We start from the raw sequence: 19,734 nt of genomic DNA on the forward strand, positions 1-19,734 counted from the left end.
ATTATTTTGTTGTTATTCTGTCTCTCACTGTTCAAATAAACCTACCATTAAAATTATAGACTGATCATGTCTTTGTCAGTGGGCAAACGTACAAAATCAGCAGGGGATCAAATACTTTTTTCCCTCACTGTATATATATACACATACATACACATATATATATATATATATATATATATATACATATATATATATACATATATATATATATATATATATACACATACATACAGTGGGGAAAAAAAGTATTTAGTCAGCCACGAATTGTGCAAGTTCTCCCACTTAAAAAGATGAGAGAGGCCTGTCATTTTCATCATAGGTACACGTCAACTATTACAGACAAAATGAGGAAAAAAAATCCAGAAAATCACATTGTAGGATTTTTTATGAATTTATTTGCAAATTATGGTGGAAAATAAGTATTTGGTCAATAACAAAAGTTTCTCAATACTTTGTTATATACCCTTTGTTGGCAATGACACAGGTCAAACGTTTTCTGTAAGTCTTCACAAGGTTTTCACACACTGTTGCTGGTATTTTGGCCCATTCCTCCATGCAGATCTCCTCTAGAGCAGTGATGTTTTGGGGCTGTCGCTGGGCGACACAGACTTTCAACTCCCTCCAAAGATTTTCTATGGGGTTGAGATCTGGATACTGGCTAGGCCACTCCAGGACCTTGAAATGCTTCTTACGAAGCCACTCCTTCGTTGCCCGGGCGGTGTGTTTGGGATCATTGTCATGCTGAAAGACCCAGCCACGTTTCATCTTCAATGCCCTTGCTGATGGAAGGAGGTTTTCACTCAAAATCTCACGATACATGGCCCCATTCATTCTTTCCTTTACACGGATCAGTCGTCCTGGTCCCTTTGCAGAAAAACAGCCCCAAAGCATGATGTTTTCACCCTCATGCTTCACAGTAGGTATGGTGTTCTTTGGATGCAACTCAGCATTCTTTGTCCTCCAAACACGACGAGTTGAGTTTTTACCAAAAAGTTATATTTTGGTTTCATCTGACCATATGACATTCTCCCAATCCTCTTCTGGATCATCCAAATGCACTCTAGCAAACTTCAGACGGGCCTGGACATGTACTGGCTTATGCAGGGGGACACGTCTTGCACTGCAGGATTTGAGTCCCTGGCGGCGTAGTGTGTTACTGATGGTAGGCTTTGTTACTTTGGTCCCAGCTCTCTGCAGGTCATTCAGTAGGTCCCCCCGTGTGGTTCTGGGATTTTTGCTCACCGTTCTTGTGATCATTTTGACCCCACAGGGTGAGATCTTGCGTGGAGCCCCAGATCGAGGGAGATTATCAGTGGTCTTGTATGTCTTCCATTTCCTAATAATTGCTCCCACAGTTGATTTCTTCAAACCAAGCTGCATACCTATTGCAGATTCAGTCTTCCCAGCCTGGTGCAGGTCTACAATTTTGTTTCTGGTGTCCTTTGACAGCTCTTTGGTCTTGGCCATAGTGGAGTTTGGAGTGTGACTGTTTGAGGTTGTGGACAGGTGTCTTTTATACTGATAACAAGTTCAAACAGGTGCCATTAATACAGGTAACGAGTGGAGGACAGAGGAGCATCTTAAAGAAGAAGTTACAGGTCTGTGAGAGCCAGAAATCTTGCTTGTTTGTAGGTGACCAAATACTTATTTTCCACCATAATTTGCAAATAAATTCATTAAAAATCCTACAATGTGATTTTCTTGATTTTTTTTTCTCAATTTGTCTGTCATAGTTGACGTGTACCTATGATGAAAATTACAGACCTCTCTCATCTTTTTAAGTGGGAGAACTTGCACAATTGGTGGCTGACTAAATACATTTTTTCCCCACTGTACATACAGTGGGGAGAACAAGTATTTGATACACTGCCGATTTTGCAGGTTTTCCTACTTACAAAACATGTAGAGGTCTGTATTTTTATCATAGGTACACTTCAACTGTGAGAGACGGAATCTAAAACAAAAATCCAGAAAATCACATTGTATGATATTTAAGTAATTAATTTGCATGTTATTGCATGACATAAGTATTTGATACATCAGAAAAGCAGAACTTAATATTTGGTACAGAAACATTTGTTTGCAATTACAGAGATCATACGTTTCCTGTAGGTCTTGACCAGGTTTGCACACACTGCAGCAGGGATTTTGGCCCACTCCTCCATACAGACCTTCTCCAGATCCTTCAGGTTTCGGGGCTGTCGCTGGGCAATACGGACTTTCAGCTCCCTCCAAAGATTTTCTATTGGGTTCAGGTCTGGAGACTGGCTAGGCCACTCCAGGACCTTGAGATGCTTCTTACGGAGCAACTCCTTAGTTGCCCTGGCTGTGTGTTTTGGGTTGTTGTCATGCTGGAAGACCCAGCCACGACCCATCTTCAATGCTCTTACTGAGAGAAGGAGGTAGTTGGCCAAGATCACGCGATACATGGCCCCATCCATCCTCCCCTCAATACGGTGCAGTCGTCCTGTCCCCTTTGCAGAAAAGCATCCCCAAAGAATGATGTTTCCACCTCCATACTTCACGGTTGGGATGGTGTTCTTGGGGTTGTACTCATCCTTCTTCTTCCTCCAAACACGGCGAGTGGAGTTTAGACCAAAAAGCTCTATTTTTGTCTCATCAGACCACATTACCTTCTCCCATTCCTCCTCTGGATCATCCAGATGGTCATTGGCAAACTTCAGACGGGCCTGGACATGCTCTGGCTTGAGCAGGGGGACCTTGCGTGCGCTGCAGGATTTTAATCCATGACGGCGTAGTGTGTTACTAATGGTTTTCTTTGAGACTGTGGTCCCAGCTCTCTTCAGGTCATTGACGAGGTCCTGCCGTATAGTTCTGGGCTGATCCCTCACCTTCCTCATGATCAATGATGCCCCACGTGTCATGAACCCTGCATCCTGAGTCGGTTCCGGCCTGTGTTGCCATTTTTCTGCTCGGAATCTCCAGTTTCCTGAGGGTTCGTGAACGCTCCCGGCCTGGTTGCCGGGCGACGTTGCTAGGCGGGAGATCTCCCGATTAACCGCACCTGCATCTCATCAGCGGTCTGCACACCTGGTCCTGATCATCACCCTTCTTAAGCCCTGACCTGACATCCATTCCCTGCCGGATCGTTAGCCATGAACAGTATGTTTGTCAGTGTATCAGCCTTGGAGTTTCTAGCGTTAGTTTTGTTGTTTTGCACCTTGTTGGCTTGCCGTGTACTTACCTCCGTTTTGTTTCTATCTGCAGTCAATCTCCCGGAACCTTCACCCAACCCCTGCCTGGTTGTCGGCGGCTGCCGAGCCATTCTTGGATCTACCACTGCACCTCCACCAACTCATCGCCGCCGTCCGCTCTGTCCCCTGGATTATTCTACATCGTTTTTTGAATCTGTTAAATAAATACTCACCTTCATTTCAACTCACCTTGTCCTGGTCTGCTTCTGGGTTCTGGCTTAGTAAACACCACGTGACACCACGAGGTGAGATCTTGCATGGAGCCCCAGACTGAGGGTGATTGACCGTCATCTTGAACTTCTTCCATTTTCTAATAATTGCGCCAAGAGTTGTTGCCTTCTCACCAAGCTGCTTGCCTATTGTCCTGTAGCCCATCCCAGCCTTGTGCAGGTCTACAATTTTATCCCTGATGTCCTTACATAGCTCTCTGGTCTTGGCCATTGTGGAGAGGTTGGAGTCTGTTTGATTGAGTGTGTGGACAGGTGTCTTTTATACAGGTAACGAGTTCAAACAGGTGCAGTTAATACAGGTAATGAGTGGAGAACAGGAGGGCTTCTTAAAGAAAAACGAACAGGTCTGTGAGAGCCAGAATTCTTACTGGTTGGTAGGTGATCAAATACTTATGTCATGCAATAAAATGCAAATTAATTACTTAAAAATCATACAATGTGATTTTCTGGATTTTTGTTTTAGATTCCGTCTCTCACAGTTGAAGTGTACCTATGATAAAAATTACAGACCTCTACATGCTTTGTAAGTAGGAAAACCTGCAAAATCGGCAGTGTATCAAATACTTGTTCTCCCCACTGTATATACATACATATCCTTTAAAAATATATATATATCCCTTTATTACTTTCCAACCCCACCATCCCTTCCCTAATTGGAGTAAACTAGTGAACAACAACGGTTAGGCCTTTACTTCATGGCTGATCTACCCCCTAAAAAAAAAAAAAAACACAGGACACTTCCAAGCCCGATAGGCTTTTGTAAATTATAAAGCATTTACTGTCCTGTGCTAGCGTCAGTCCCCTTGTCCAAACCTCTGTCATTATCCAGTCAGTCTGCCAGCCAAGCCAAAACTCTGGTCCATAACACAATCAGCCATTATCAATACACTCACTGTTAAAGAAATGCCCACCCTGTCAAAAACGTAGTTAAAATTGTTACCCAAATGCTCCATTATAGAGCATGTAACTACATTCTACCACATGTCAATAACCGTGTTGGCAAGGACACTGTTGCCAGAGTGAGTGCACTGACGATGACAATGATCTGATCGATCTCTTCCAGGGTTTGATCGTTTCTTCATCAGCCGCACACTGGAGAACAACAGGAGGAATATCTGGTTTGCTGAGTTCTGGGAGAACAACTTTGCCTGCAAGCTGAGCCGACACGCTTTGAAGAAAGGGTCCGGGTTGAAGAAATGTACAAGTAAGACAATTCTCCTTTCCTTTCTTAACATTGCAACTATGCTGATCTCAACTACCTTTAGAAAATGGTTAAGTTTCACAGATAGAAACAGCCGTTTTCCTGACCATGTGACTGAACCAGGAAAACCCTCTGTCCTTATCATAGAACATAACAGATGTGGCCCATGGCTTATGATACATGACACAATTGTGTACACCAGTTAAAGCTATAGGTACAACATTAGCTAGATAAAAAATCCTTGTGATGAGGTATTACTAGGGCTGTGTGTTTCGGCTGAGTAGACTGTTCGACTGTCCTCCCACCTGGAGATGGCAACAGAACAGGGTAGTAGCAGGTCTCGTTATTCCCTACGGGTTTAAAATCAAATTATGCCTGTTGTGATTTCCGTTGACATATGTTCATATATAATGGCAATCACTGTGTCAAAGCATGTGAAAACAACAATTTAGTTATTCCCCCCAAAAAAATACAAAAAATGAACATGATTTTGGGAATTTTCACAAAATATTATTCTTAGAATAGTCCTTTGGAGGTTGGATTGTTGAAATATATTTGACATTTGTATTTAAAAGCATAATTGAGAAATAATTAATCAAAGTTGGCATATTTAAGACTCCATAATGTTTCATCTGTAGGTATTACAAAGCAAAAATGTGTGTCATATTAAACCTTACCGCTTGCACACTCTTTAACTTTGATATGTCCGTAGAGTATATTATGTTCAACAATATATTGAAAAATTTGCCAAATCAAGTGTTTTTTATTTTCATTAATTTATTGTTTATTGAAATCAAAATACTACTCATATTACAGCTATTTTTGCTTTGTAGCACTTGCTTTGTAGCAGATGAAACATAATGGAGTCTTAAAGGAGGCCTGGGTAAGTCCAAAAATGTCATAAATATGCCAACTTTGATTAATTATTTCTCAAGTATGCTTTTAGATACAAATGTCAAATATATATATCAACAATCCTTCCTCAAAATGACTATTCTATGGATTACATTTCGTGAAAATCCCCCAAATCATAGTCTATTTTTTGTCTTTGGTTTCGTGAAGAATCATTCAATAATAAAATGCAGTTACTGACATAAATACAGTGTATGAAGGAACACTAAATACTGTATCATATAATAGGCATTCACATGTAGAAAATGTACATCCTTAAAATTCATGAAGCGAGCATAATTCATAGTCATGTTCTAATTGGCTTTTAGTAGAAGCCAACAAAGGAAATACATTGTCATTGTGTGTTTGTTTAATCACACTGCTACATGGAACAGCAATCAAGTTCTCGCAATATATTACAAAACTGGCAAAAGCTGCACTTACAAAATAATCTCCTCCCTTTTTGTTTTCTATTAGGTACTGTATGGGGTTTAAGTCCTTAGACTAGCACTGCTGTTTCTGGGAGTGTAGCAAGGCATCCAACTGGAAACTAGAGGACATCTCTCCTCACCCACGCCAGTAATGAAAAAATCATCAATTAAAAATGTTGTGAGTTCAGTAAGGAGACATGTCTTCGGTATCTATTGGGAGAAATATGAAAAAATAAGATTTCAACAGATCAATGTCGTCCATCTAAACAGAAGACTAATGCCAGTCACATCCTCTCAGTGCCACTGTCTACTGCAGCTCTTTTTCATGGATAAACTGGCTTTGTGTGAAGAAAAGATCTGGGAGAAGAAAAAACCCTGCCAGAAAGCCAAGGATATAGCTATAGATCTGTCATCTTAATTTGATCACTATTGTCACAGATAATTTTCCTGTGCAGCAATAAATGCAAATTGTAGTTTATTCAAGGTTTAAAAAGGTTTCTAAAAGGTGTAATTTCCACTATGACAAGTTAGCAATAAGCTGAACGATCTGAGTAGGGGTTGTGCAAGTTCTCCCACTTAAAAAGATGAGAGAGGCCTGTAATTTTCATCATAGGTACACGTCAACTATGACAGACAAAATGAGAAGAAAAAATATCCAGAAAATCACATTGTAGGATTTTTTATGAATTTATTTGCAAATTATGGTGGAAAATAAGTATTTGGTCATAACAAAAGTTTCTCAATACTTTGTTATATACCCTTTGTTGGCAATGACACAGGTCAAACGTTTTCTGTAAGTCTTCACAAGGTTTTCACACACTCTTGCTGGTATTTTGGCCCATTCCTCCATGCAGATCTCCTCTAGAGCAGTGATGTTTTGGGGCTGTCGCTGGGCAACACAGACTTTCAACTCCCTCCAAAGATTTTCTATGGGGTTGAGATCTGGAGACTGGCTAGGCCACTCCAGGACCTTGAAATGCTTCTTACGAAGCCACTCCTTCGTTGCCCGGGCGGTGTGTTTCAATCAATTTTATTTTTTCAATCAATTTTATTTTATATAGCCCTTCTTACATCAGCTAATATCTCGAAGTGCTGTACAGAAACCCAGCCTAAAACCCCAAACAGCTAGTAATGCAGGTGTAGAAGCACGGTGGCTAGGAAAAACTCCCTAGAAAGGCGAAAACCTAGGAAGAAACCTAGAGAGGAACCAGGCTATGAGGGGTGGCCAGTCCTCTTCTGGCTGTGCCGGGTGAAGATTATAACAGAACCATGCCAAGATGTTCAAAAATGTTCATAAGTGACAAGCATGGTCAAATAATAATCAGGAATAAATCTCAGTTGGCTTTTCATAGCCGATCATTAAGAGTTGAAAACAGCAGGTCTGGGACAGGTAGGGGTTCCATAACCGCAGGCAGAACAGTTGAAACTGGAATAGCAGCAAGGCCAGGCGGACTGGGGACAGCAAGGAGTCACCACGGCCGGTAGTCCCGACGTATGGTCCTAGGGCTCAGGTCTCTCAGTTGGCTTTTCATAGCCGATCATTAAGAGTTGAAAACAGCAGGTCTGGGACAGGTAGGGGTTTCGTAACCGCAGGCAGAACAGTTGAAACTGGAATAGCAGCAAGGCCAGGCGGACTGGGGACAGCAAGGTGTCATCATGCCCGGTAGTCCTGACGTATGGTCCTAGGGCTCAGGTTCTCAGAGAGAAAGAGAGAACGAGAGAATTAGAGAGAGCATACTTAAATTCACACAGGACACTGGATAAGACAGGAGAAGTACTCCAGGTATAACCAACTAACCCCAGCCCCCCGACACATAAACTACTGCAGCATAAATACTGGAGGCTGAGACAGGAGCGGTCCGGAGACACTGTGGCCCCATCCGAAGAAACCCCCGGACAGGGCCAAACAGGAAGGATATAACCCCACCCACTCCGCCAAAGCACAGCCCCCGCACCACTAGAGGGATATCCTCAACCACCAACTTACAATCCTGAGACAAGGCCGAGTATAGCCCACAGAGGTCTCCACCACAGCACAAACCAAGGGGGGGCGCCAACCCAGACAGGAAGATCACGTCAGTAACTCAACCCACTCAAGTGACGCACCCCTCCCAGGGACGGCATGAAAGAGCACCAGCAAGCCAGTGACTCAGCCCCTGCAACAGGGTTAGAGGCAGAGAACCCCAGTGGAGAGGGGAACCGGCCTGGCAGAGACAGCAAGGGCTGTTCGTTGCTCCAGAGCCTTTCCGTTCACCTTCACACTCCTGGGCCAGACTACACTCAATCATATGACCTACTGAAGAGATAAGTCTTCAGTAAAGACTTAAAGGTTGAGACCGAGTCTGCGTCTCTCACATGGGTAGGCAGACTGTTCCATAAAAATGGAGATCTATAGGAGAAAGCCCTGCCTCCCGCTGTTTGCTTAGAAATTCTAGGGACAATTAGGAGGCCTGCGTCTTGTGACCGTAGCGTACGTATTGGTATGTACGGCAGGACCAACTCGGAAAGATAGGTAGGAGCAAGCCCATGTAACGCTTTATAGGTTAACAGTAAAACCTTGAAATCAGCCCTTGCCTTAACAGGAAGCCAGTGTAGGGAAGCTAGCACTGGAGTAATATGATCAAATTTCTTGGTTCTAGTCAGGATTCTAGCAGCCGTATTTAGCACTAACTGAAGTTTATTTAGTGCTTTATCCGGGTAGCCGGAAAATAGAGCATTGCAGTAGTCTAACCTAGAAGTAACAAATGCATGGATTAATTTTTCTGCATCATTTTTGGACAGAAAATTTCTGATTTTTGCAATGTTACGTAGATGGAAAAAAGCTGTCCTTGAAACAGTCTTGATATGTTCGTCAAAAGAGAGATCAGGGTCAAGAGTAACGCCGAGGTCCTTCACAGTTTTATTTGAGACGACTTTACAACCATCAAGATGAATTGTCAGATTTAACAGAAGATCTCTTTGTTTCTTGGGACCTAGAACAAGCATCTCTGTTTTGTCCGAGTTTAAAAGTAAAAAGTTTTCAGCCATCCACTTCCTTATGTCTGAAACACAGGCTTCTAGCGAGGGCAATTTTGGGGCTTCACCATGTTTCATTGAAATGTACAGCTGTGTGTCATCCGCATAGCAGTGAAAGTTAACATTATGTTTTCGAATAACATCCCCAAGAGGTAAAATATATAGTGAAAACAATAGTGGTCCTAAAACGGAACCTTGAGGAACACCGAAATGTACAGTTGATTTGTCGGAGGACAGACCATTCACAGAGACAAACTGATATCTTTCCGACAGGTAAGATCTAAACCAGGCCAGAACTTGTCCGTGTAGACCAATTTGGGTTTCCAGTCTCTCCAAAAGAATGTGGTGATCGATGGTGTCAAAGGCAGCACTAAGGTCTAGTAGCACGAGGACAGATGCAGAGCCTCTGTTTGGGATCATTGTCATGCTGAAAGACCCAGCCACGTTTCAACTTCAATGCCCTTGCTGATGGAAGGAGGTTTTCACTCAAAATCTCACGATACATGGCCCCATTCATTCTTTCCTTTACACGGATCAGTCGTCCTGGTCCCTTTGCAGAAAAACAGCCCCAAAGCATGATGTTTCCACCCCCATGCTTCACAGTAGGTATGGTGTTCTTTGGATGCAACTCAGCATTCTTTGTCCTCCAAACACGACGAGTTGAGTTTTTACCAAAAAGTTATATTTTGGTTTCATCTGACCATATGACATTCTCCCAATCCTCTTCTGGATCATCCAAATGCACTCTAGCAAACTTCAGATGGGCCTGGACATGTACTGGCTTAAGCAGGGGGACACGTCTGGCACTGCAGGATTTGAGTCCCTGGCGGCGTAGTGTGTTACTGATGGTAGGCTTTGTTACTTTGGTCCCAGCTCTCTGCAGGTCATTCACTAGGTCCCCCCGTGTGGTTCTGGGATTTTTGCTCACCGTTCTTGTGATCATTTTGACCCCACGGGTGAGATCTTGCGTGGAGCCCCAGATCGAGGGAGATTATCAGTGGTCTTTTATGTCTTCCATTTCCTAATAATTGCTCCCACAGTTGATTTCTTCAAACCAAGCTGCTTAAAAAAAAAAAAAAATATTGCAGATTCAGTCTTCCCAGCCTGGTGCAGGTCTACAATTTTGTTTCTGGTGTCCTTTGACAGCTCTTTGGTCTTGGCCATAGTGGAGTTTGGAGTGTGACTGTTTGAGGTTGTGGACAGGTGTCTTTTATACTGATAACAAGTTCAAACAGGTGCCATTAATACAGGTAACGAGTGGAGGACAGAGGAGCATCTTAAAGAAGAAGTTACAGGTCTGTGAGAGCCAGAAATCTTGCTTGTTTGTAGGTGACCAAATACTTATTTTCCACCATAATTTGCAAATAAATTCATAAAAAATCCTACAATGTGATTTTCTGGATTTTTTTTCTCAATTTGTCTGTCATAGTTGACGTGTACCTATGATGAAAATTACAGGCCTCTCTCATCTTTTTAAGTGGAGAACTTGCACAATTGGTGGCTGACTAAATACTTTTTTCCCCCACTGTATAAAGTTCAAACTGAAAGACAGGCTTTGTGTCAGTCTCTTTCACATTGCTTTTAATGTTGAACTAAGCTTGCTTGATGACTTCATTCACTAGAGGGACCTGGAGGAGGAAGGGTTAGAGGACTGGGAAATCAACCTTGACTTACCAGCTCATTGACTCATCAACTCATCCATGCATGAACGTTACACACTGAGATAGATTGGTCTTTACATTTTAGTCATTTAGCAGACGCTCTTATCCAGAGCGACTTACAGTTAGTGAATACATATTTTATATTTTTTATACTGGCCCCCCGTGGGAATCAAACCCACAACCCTGGCGTTGCAAACGCCATGCTCTATCAACTGAAATACATCCCTGCCGGCCATTCCCTCCCCTACCCTGGACGACGCTGGGCCAATTGTGCGCCGCCCATGAGTCTCCCGGTCGCGGCCGGCTGCGACAGAGCCTGGATTTGAACCAGGATCTCTAGTGGCACAGTTAGCACTGCGATGCGGCGCAGTTAGCACTGCGATGCGGCGCCTTAGACCACTGCGCCACTCAGTGATGCATAGACCACTGCGCCACTCTTGATGCATAGATGCGGTAAAGAGGTCAATCCAACTCGACCAAAACAATGGAATTGCCATGGAAACGTGTGGGGGAAAGGGCCATGGGGGAAAAATCCCGAATCTCCTCATTGCCCCCCAGCAAAATTACCCTACATCTAGGCTATTGTTTATATGTGTATTTCACACTATGTTGAGGTAAAAATCAGCTGATAATATTTGTATGGTTGTCAACCCCAACACATGTTCACATCATCGTCACCAATCCACCGCACTACAGTTAAAAACGACTTTGACTACCACCAACGATTTCTGTATTCGAATGGGAGTTAGCATTTAGGAGTAACTTCTTCTAAACCTGAAAAGGGACAACTTCTAAATGTTATGCAGCGAAGAAAGCACAATATTTCCAAATCGGACTTAAGTAACCACATTGTGTGCCTAAAATACATAAATCATGACGGATTTGACGAATATCCACTTTGTTTGATCAGAATTGTTGAATGTGTGCCAACGGTCTGCGTTCCATTGACTCCTTTACCACATAGCCTAGAAGAACAGCACCGGAGAAGATGGCTGCCGTTTTACAGCCCTCTAACCAATTGTACTATTATGTGTGTTTTTCCGCATTATTTGTAATTTATTTTGTACATAATGTTTCTGCCATCGTCTCTTATAACCAAAAAGAGCTTCTGGATATCAGGACAGCGATTACTCACCTCGTATTGGACGAAGATTTTTTCTTCAACGAGGCGGCCGCGAAGGATATCCTACAGACACCCGACAAGGCCCAAATCTCCGTCATTCGCATGAGGAAGAGACGGAGATATCGTGGACGTAGGTCGGGGTGCCTTGTAAGGATCCGACGGCGAGCGAGTAAACTGCCGCTCCCATCAATCCTATTAGCCAATCTTCAATCATTGGAGAACAAATTGGATGACCTACGATTACGGTTATCCTACCAACGGGACAATAAAAACTGTAATATCTTATGTTTCACCGAGTCGTGGCTGAACGACGACATAGATAACATACAGCAAGCGGGCTATACGCTACATCGGCAGGATTGAACGGCTGACTCCGGTAAGACAAGGGGTGGCGGTCTGTGTATATTTGTAAACAACAGCTGGTGTACAAAATCAAATACTAAGGAAGTCTCAAGGTTTTGCTCGCCTGAGGTAGAGTATCTTATGATAAGCTGTAGACCACACTATTTACCAAGAGAGTTTTCATCTATATTTTTCATAGCTGTCTATTTACCACCACAAACCAATGCTGGCATTAAGATTGCACTGAATGAGTTAGTTGTATAATGCCATAAATCAACAGGAAAACGCTCATCCAGATGCAGCGCTCCTAGTTGCCGGGGACTTTAATGCAGGGAAACTTAAATCCGTTCTACCTAATTTCTACCAGCATGTTAAATGTGCAACCAGAGGGAAAAAAAAACTCTAGACCACCTTTACTCCACACACAGGGACGCATACAAAGCTCGCCCTCGCCCTCCATTTGGCAAATCTGACCATAACTCTATCCTCCTGATAAGCAAAAACTAAAGCAGGAAGCACCAGTGACTCGGTTAATAGAAAAGTGGTCAGATGACGCAGATGCTAAGCTACAGGACTGTTTTGCTAGCACAGACTGGAACATGTTCCGGGATTCTTCAGATAGCATTGAGGAGTACACCACATCAGTCACTGGCTTCATCAATAAGTGCATCGATGATGTCGTCCCCACAGTGACCGTACGTACATACCCAAACCAGAAGCCATGGATTACAGGAAACATCCGCACTGAGCTAAAGGGTAGAGCTGCCGCTTTCAAGGAGCGGGACTCTAACCTGGACGCTTACAAGAAATCCTGCTATGCCCTCCGACGAACCATCAAACAGGCAAAGAGTCAATACAGGACTAAGATTGAATCGTACTACACTGCCTCTGACGCTCGTCGGATGTGGCAGGGCTTGAAAACTATTACAGGCTACAAAGGGAAGCACAGCCGCAAGCTGCCTAGTGACACAAGACTTCCAGACGAGCTAAACCACTTCTATGCTCGCTTCGAGGCAAGCAACACTGAAGCATGCATGAGAGCACCAGCTGTTCCGGATGACTATGTGATCAGGCTCTCCGTAGCCGATGTGAGTAAGACTTTTAAGCAGGTCAACATTCACAAGGCTGCAGGGCCAGACGGATTACCAGGACATGTACTCCGAGCATGTGCTGACCAACTGGTAAGTGTCTTCACTGACATTTTCAACATGTCCCTGACTGAGTCTGTAATACCAACATGTTTCAAGCAGACCACCATAGTCCCCGTGCCCAAGGACTCTAAGATAACCTGCCTAAATGACTACCGACCCGTAGCACTGACGTCTGTAGCCATGAAGTGCTTTGAAAGGCTGGTCATGGCTCACATCAACAGCATTATCCCAGAAACCCTAGACCCACTCCAATTTGCATACCGCCCCAACAGATCCACAGATGATGCAATCTCTATTGCACTCCACACTGCCCTTTCCCACCTGGGACTAAACACCTCCCTCTGCAACTGGATCCTGGACTTCCTGACGGGCCGCCCCCAGGTGCTAAGGGTAGGTAACAACACATCTGCCACACTGATCCTCAACACGGGGGCCCCTCAGGGATGCGTGCTCAGTCCCCTCCTGTACTCCCTGTTCACCCATGACTGCATGACCAGGCACGACTCCAACACCATCATTAAGTTTGCCAACGACACAACAGTGGTAGGCCTGATCACCGACAACGATGAGACAGCCTACAGGGAGGAGGTCAGAGACCTGGCCGTGTGGTGCCAGGACAACAACCTCTCCCTCAATGTGACCAAGACAAAGGAGATGATTGTGGACTACAGGAAAAAAAAGAGGACTGAGCACGCCCCTATTCTCATCGACGGGGCTGTAGTGGAACAGGTTGAGAGCTTCAAGTTCCTTGGTGTCCACATCACCAACGAACTATCATGGTCCAAACACACCAAGACAGTCGTGCAAAGGGCATGACAAAGCCTATTCCCCCTCAGGAGACTGAAAAGATTTGGCATGGGTCCTCAGATCCTCAAAAAATTCTACAGCTGCACCATCGAGAGCATCCTGACTGTTTGCATCACCGCCTGGTATGGCAACTGCTTGGCCTTCGACCGCAAGGCACTACAGAGGGTAGTGCGTACGGCCCAGTACATCACTGGGGCCAAGCTTCCTGCCAACCAGGACCTCTATACCAGGCGGTGTCAGAGGAAGGCCCTCAAAATTGTCAAAGACTCCAGCCACCCTAGTCATAGACTGTTCTCTCTGCTACCGCACGGCAAGCGGTACCGGAGTGCCAAGTCTAGGTCCAAAAGACTTCTCAACATCTTCTACCCCCAAGCCATAAGACTCCTGACCAGCTAATCATGGCTACCCAGACTATTTGCACTGCCCCCCCACCCCATCCTTTTACGCTGCTGCTACTCTGTTATTATTTATGCATAGTCACTTTAACTCTACCCAAATGTACATATTACTTCAACTACCTCAACTAGCCGGTGCCCCCGCACATTGACTCTGCACCGGTACCCCCCTGTATATATAGCCTCCCTACTGTTATTTTATTTTACTTCTGCTCTTTTTTTCTCAACACTTTTTTTGTTGTTGTTTTATTTTTACTTTTTTGTTAAAAATAAATGCACTGTTGGTTAAGGGCTGTAAGTAAGCATTTCACTGTAATGTCTGCACCTGTTGTATTCGGCGCATGTGGCCAATAAAATTTGATTTGATTTGATTTATTTGACATCTATTCTGGCATAGCTGCTCTGGACTAGGGATGCAAACTCAACAGACATGTTCTTGTGAGGGGGTAAATCATGTGTGCCAGAATGTTATTCTTTGGCAATTCTTGACATCCACATTGCGCCCTGTGGCTGAAACCTTGGTCTCATATGGATGACATGACAAGACAGTTGGAAGCCTGCCCTGTCTTTTTCATCTAGAAAGTCACAATGTGCTTGGAAAGTGGAGACATCAAGAATGTCAAAAAGTAAACATTGCTGTAGATACCCAGCAGTTTTGGAGACATTGTCCCGTTTGCTAGCAAAGAGATTTACGAAGGCTAATTAACAGTAAATAGATGAATTTTTTCACCTCACAGTTAACAAGATGATTAGCTAGCTAGCTAGCTAAAATTGCTTACAGTTAGTTAGGAATTGCTTCTACACTATTTTGCTAGCTACAGTAGCACTACCGTGTCAATAACCTGTCTCCAAAAATGAGAAGGTGTCTCCAGTTGTGTTTATATTTTCCCACTGTGTGGCTCGTCCTTGCCTATCCACTTTCTATGCGTATTGTACAGGACTAATCAATACATATGTAAAAATACACAAATCCAACTTGTTCAGGTGCTGGAGAGAAAAGCAAATTAAAATTAATGAATGAAAATTAATGAATGATCAACTTATCCTTGTGCTTATTACTTGGGAGAAAAAACTGCTAAAATGGCAAAATGTGCGGAGGGAAATCCTGATCAGACAAAGATGAAGATCTGATGAAGAGCTTTGTCATGTGAAAAGGCTGTGAAGGATTTATGTGAGGGACAGTCTGAGTTGAATACCATGCCTGCACAGGGAAAACCATGCCTGCACAGCTCTGTTTCCTGGAATATGATGGGGTGTTGTTTTTCTAAGGCTGTGTGGAAGTTTGTTGATGTAGCAGAAAGTCTGAAACTTCTTTGGCTTTGCAATCCCCTCTCGACTCGCAACGTTTCAGGAATTCTCCAGGTGCCTCTGGTGGTGCTGGCGAAGGCTTTGCACCTGTCTTCAAGGCGCTAAGCAGACCACATGGGGTATGAGTGAGGAATAATCAATGTCCTGAGAGGGCTCCGTGTGCTCAGAGTGATCAAAGAGCGAGTGAGTGTGTGAGTGACTGGTAGACGGAGCCAGACTAGTCTTTTATCTGTGAATGAGTGAAATACACAGCTGATATTTATTAATGTGGAGAGGAGCAGGAAGTTAGAACGGGTCCCAGCTCCCCTCTCCTGGGGTTTGATGCCACTGTCTAATTAATACAGGGGAGAATAGCATGCAGCATAGCAACACACAGCATGCAGCATAGCAACACAGACACAGGCTGAATCCTTCTCCATGACCATGTGATGTTACCATAATGAAAAGATTTATGGATTTAATGCACCGAACTGATGATATCATATGAGATCCAGAATGCTCTCACGTGTCTCTAATGAACAGTTTGTAAAATGTTTACAACATCCTGTTTCATCCATGGGTTCCAGCTTGGAGGTTTTGAGTTGGCAACGTCGGGACAGATAGTTTTGAGTTGCCAACGTCGGGACAGATGGTTTTGAGTTGCCAACGTCGGGACAGATGATTTTGAGTTGGCAACGTCGGGACAGATGATTTTGAGTTGGCAACGTCGGGACAGATGATTTTGAGTTGGCAACGTCGGGACAGATGTTTTGAGTTGGCAACGTCGGGACAGATGATTTTGAGTTGGCAACGTCGGGACAGATGATTTTTGGGTTGGCAACGTCGGGACAGATGATTTTGAGTTGGCAACGTCGGGACAGATGGTTTTGAGTTGGCAACGTCGGGACAGATGGTTTTGAGTTGGCAACGTCGAGACAGATGATTTTGAGTTGGCAACGTCGGGACAGATGATTTTTGGGTTGGCAACGTCGGGACAGATGATTTTGAGTTGGCAACGTCGGGACAGATGATTTTTGGGTTGGCAACGTCGGGACATATGATTTTGAGTTGGCAACGTCGGGACAGATGGTTTTGAGTTGGCAACGTCGAGACAGATGATTTTGAGTTGGCAACGTCGGGACAGATGATTTTTGGGTTGGCAACGTCGGGACAGATGATTTTGAGTTGGCAACGTCGGGACAGATGGTTTTGAGTTGGCAACGTCGGGACAGATGGTTTTGAGTTGGCAACGTCGAGACAGATGATTTTGAGTTGGCAACGTCGGGACAGAAGATTTTTGGGTTGGCAAGGTCGGGACAGATGATTTTGAGTTGGCAACGTCGGGACAGATGATTTTTGGGTTGGCAACGTCGGGACAGATGGTTTTGAGTTGGCAACGTCGGGACAGATGGTTTTGAGTTGGCAACGTCGGGACAGATGGTTTTGAGTTGGCAACGTCGAGACAGATGATTTTGAGTTGGCAACGTCGGGACAGATGTTTTGAGTTGGCAACGTCGGGACAGATAGTTTTGAGTTGGCAACGTCGGGACAGATGATTTTGAGTTGGCAACGTCGGGACAGATGGTTTTGAGTTGGCAACGTCGGGACAGATGTTTTGAGTTGGCAACGTCGGGACAGATGGTTTTGAGTTGGCAACGTCGAGACAGATGATTTTGAGTTGGCAACGTCGGGACAGATGTTTTGAGTTGGCAACGTCGGGACAGATAGTTTTGAGTTGGCAACGTCGGGACAGATGATTTTGAGTTGGCAACGTCGGGACAGATGGTTTTGAGTTGGCAACGTCGGGACAGATGTTTTGAGTTGGCAACGTCGGGACAGATGATTTTGAGTTGGCAACGTCGGGACAGACGGTTTTGAGTTGGCAACGTCGGGACAGACGGTTTTGAGTTGGCAACGTCGGGACATATTATTTTGAGTTGACAACGTCGGGACAGATGGTTTTGAGTTGGCAATGTCGGGACAGATAATTTTGAGTTGGCAACGTCGGGACAGATGGTTTTGAGTTGGCAACGTCGGGACAGATGGTTTTGAGTTGGCAACATCGGGACAGATGGTTTTGAGTTGGCAACGTCGGGACAGATGGTTTTGAGTTGGCAACGTCGGGACAGATGATTTTTGAGTTGGCAACGTCGGGACAGATGGTTTTGAGTTGGCAACGTCGGGACAGATGGTTTTGAGTTGGCAACGTCGGGACAGATGATTTTGAGTTGGCAACGTCGGGACAGATGTTTTTGAGTTGGCAACGTCGGGACAGATGATTTTTGAGTTGGCAACGTCGGGACAGATGAATTTGAGTTGGCAACGTCGGGACAGATGTTTTTGAGTTGGCAACGTCGGGACAGATGATTTTTGAGTTGGCAACGTCGGGACAGATGGTTTTGAGTTGGCAACGTCGGGACAGATGATTTTGAGTTGGCAACGTCGGGACAGATAGTTTTGAGTTGGCAACGTCGGGACAGATGATTTTGAGTTGGCAGAGTCAGGACAGATGAATTTGGGACTGCTCATCAACCGAAACATCCTACATATTCCCCAAGGCACACATAGGGGGAGATGTTCTCATATGAAGGAATGGATGTAGATTGACTATGGATGAAGTTCAAGTTTTTATAGACTATGAAGATATGACCCGAGCATGCAGAGGTTAACAGGGTCAGAGCCGACCCACAGTCACTAACTCCTTTCTGTGGCACCCTGGTAGAGGGAGACGACCTCGCTGTGCTGCTACTCCTAATCTGAAGACATAGAGCCAGCCTTGGGAGTGCGTGGGCATGCTCTGACTCTGCAATGAGATGAGAGGACTTGCTAGGAAAGAGAGGGGCAATACCAAGTTTGTGTGTGTGGGCCTCAGCCTGAGAGAGATATATCACTCCCTCTCTAGCTCCTGGGCTGCCCCACAGCCCAACCACATCAGCCAAACTGTGACAATATTTAGAGCGCTTGGGGCTAAACAGTTCTGTCTGGATTTTTGTCAAAATGTAGTTATTGACATAGCCTTGTTCTGTTCAACGTTCTCCACCTATATAGTACCCCAATTCATGTTTTTAAGTTAAAAAGAAAACAAGATAGAAATTGCTGACACAATTCAAACCAATGAGGAACTTTAAAGCCAGTTAGCTGAGAATCATCTTTTTGCAGATAGAACCTTATAGTCCTAAGCTCTCGATTTGTCTGTCCAATTTGCATGCCTGTGGCGCTCAATTACCACAGTTTACCATGATTATCACAGCCATAACCTGGTTCTTTATTTCATAGATGCATAAGCTAATCAGAGATGTTAAATTGGCTTTAGGTTTTTTGCTGTGGCAAACTGATATGTGGCAGATGAAAGAAGACTGAAAGATCGATTTGGGACTAGCAAGCTTTTAAGTTGAAGTGGTTCTGCTAAGAGCAGAAAATTGGCAGGCACCAGTATCAGGACAGTGTTGCAAGAGGAATGAACAAGAGTGATGCAACACGGTTTCTGCAGAAAAAAACAAGAATCAATTCTTTCCATGAAACAAATTACCAGAGAGAGCTATATCAAAACATACCTAAAATATAAAATAAATATGTTTGAATACAGTCATACTTGACATAGCACATTCATTATCTATACTGTATATCCTATAGTGTACATATCAGGCTATTACTATGCATAATGCCTGCTCTATTTCTAGGTATACTACCTCTTCGATTACTATGTTTATCTGAGTCTTTATTATTGATTATTGTACTACAATAGCTAAGGGAGCTAGCACACAAGCATTTCGCTGCACCTTTTATACCTGCTGTAAACTGTGTACAGTAGCAGTCAATAGTTTGGACACACCTACTCATTCAAGGGTTTTTCTTTTTTTTGTGCTATTTTCTACATTGTAGAATAATAGTGAAGACATCAAAACTATGAAATAACACATATGGAATCATGTAGTAACCAAAAAAGTGTTAAACAAATCAAAATATGTTTTATATTTGAGATTCT

The 19,734-nt window shown here is 43.9% G+C and overlaps 1 protein-coding gene across 1 annotated transcript in view; it reads left to right on the forward strand.

Annotated features, from left to right (window-relative positions):
* Window positions 1-19,734, forward strand: part of LOC311138477 (metabotropic glutamate receptor 4-like) — a gene marked incomplete at both ends in the record, with an annotated part of 220,973 nt that overhangs the window by 155,279 nt on the left and 45,960 nt on the right. Inside the window, one exon of the mRNA XM_084173172.1 lies at window positions 4,509-4,649. Coding sequence (XP_084029298.1) covers window positions 4,509-4,649 — 141 coding nt within the window. The remainder of the gene's footprint in view (window positions 1-4,508; window positions 4,650-19,734) is intronic.

The sequence above is a fragment of the Coregonus lavaretus genome, assembly GCF_964263955.1.
Source record: "Coregonus lavaretus genome assembly, chromosome: 12".
Taxonomy (NCBI): Eukaryota; Metazoa; Chordata; class Actinopteri; order Salmoniformes; family Salmonidae; genus Coregonus; species Coregonus lavaretus.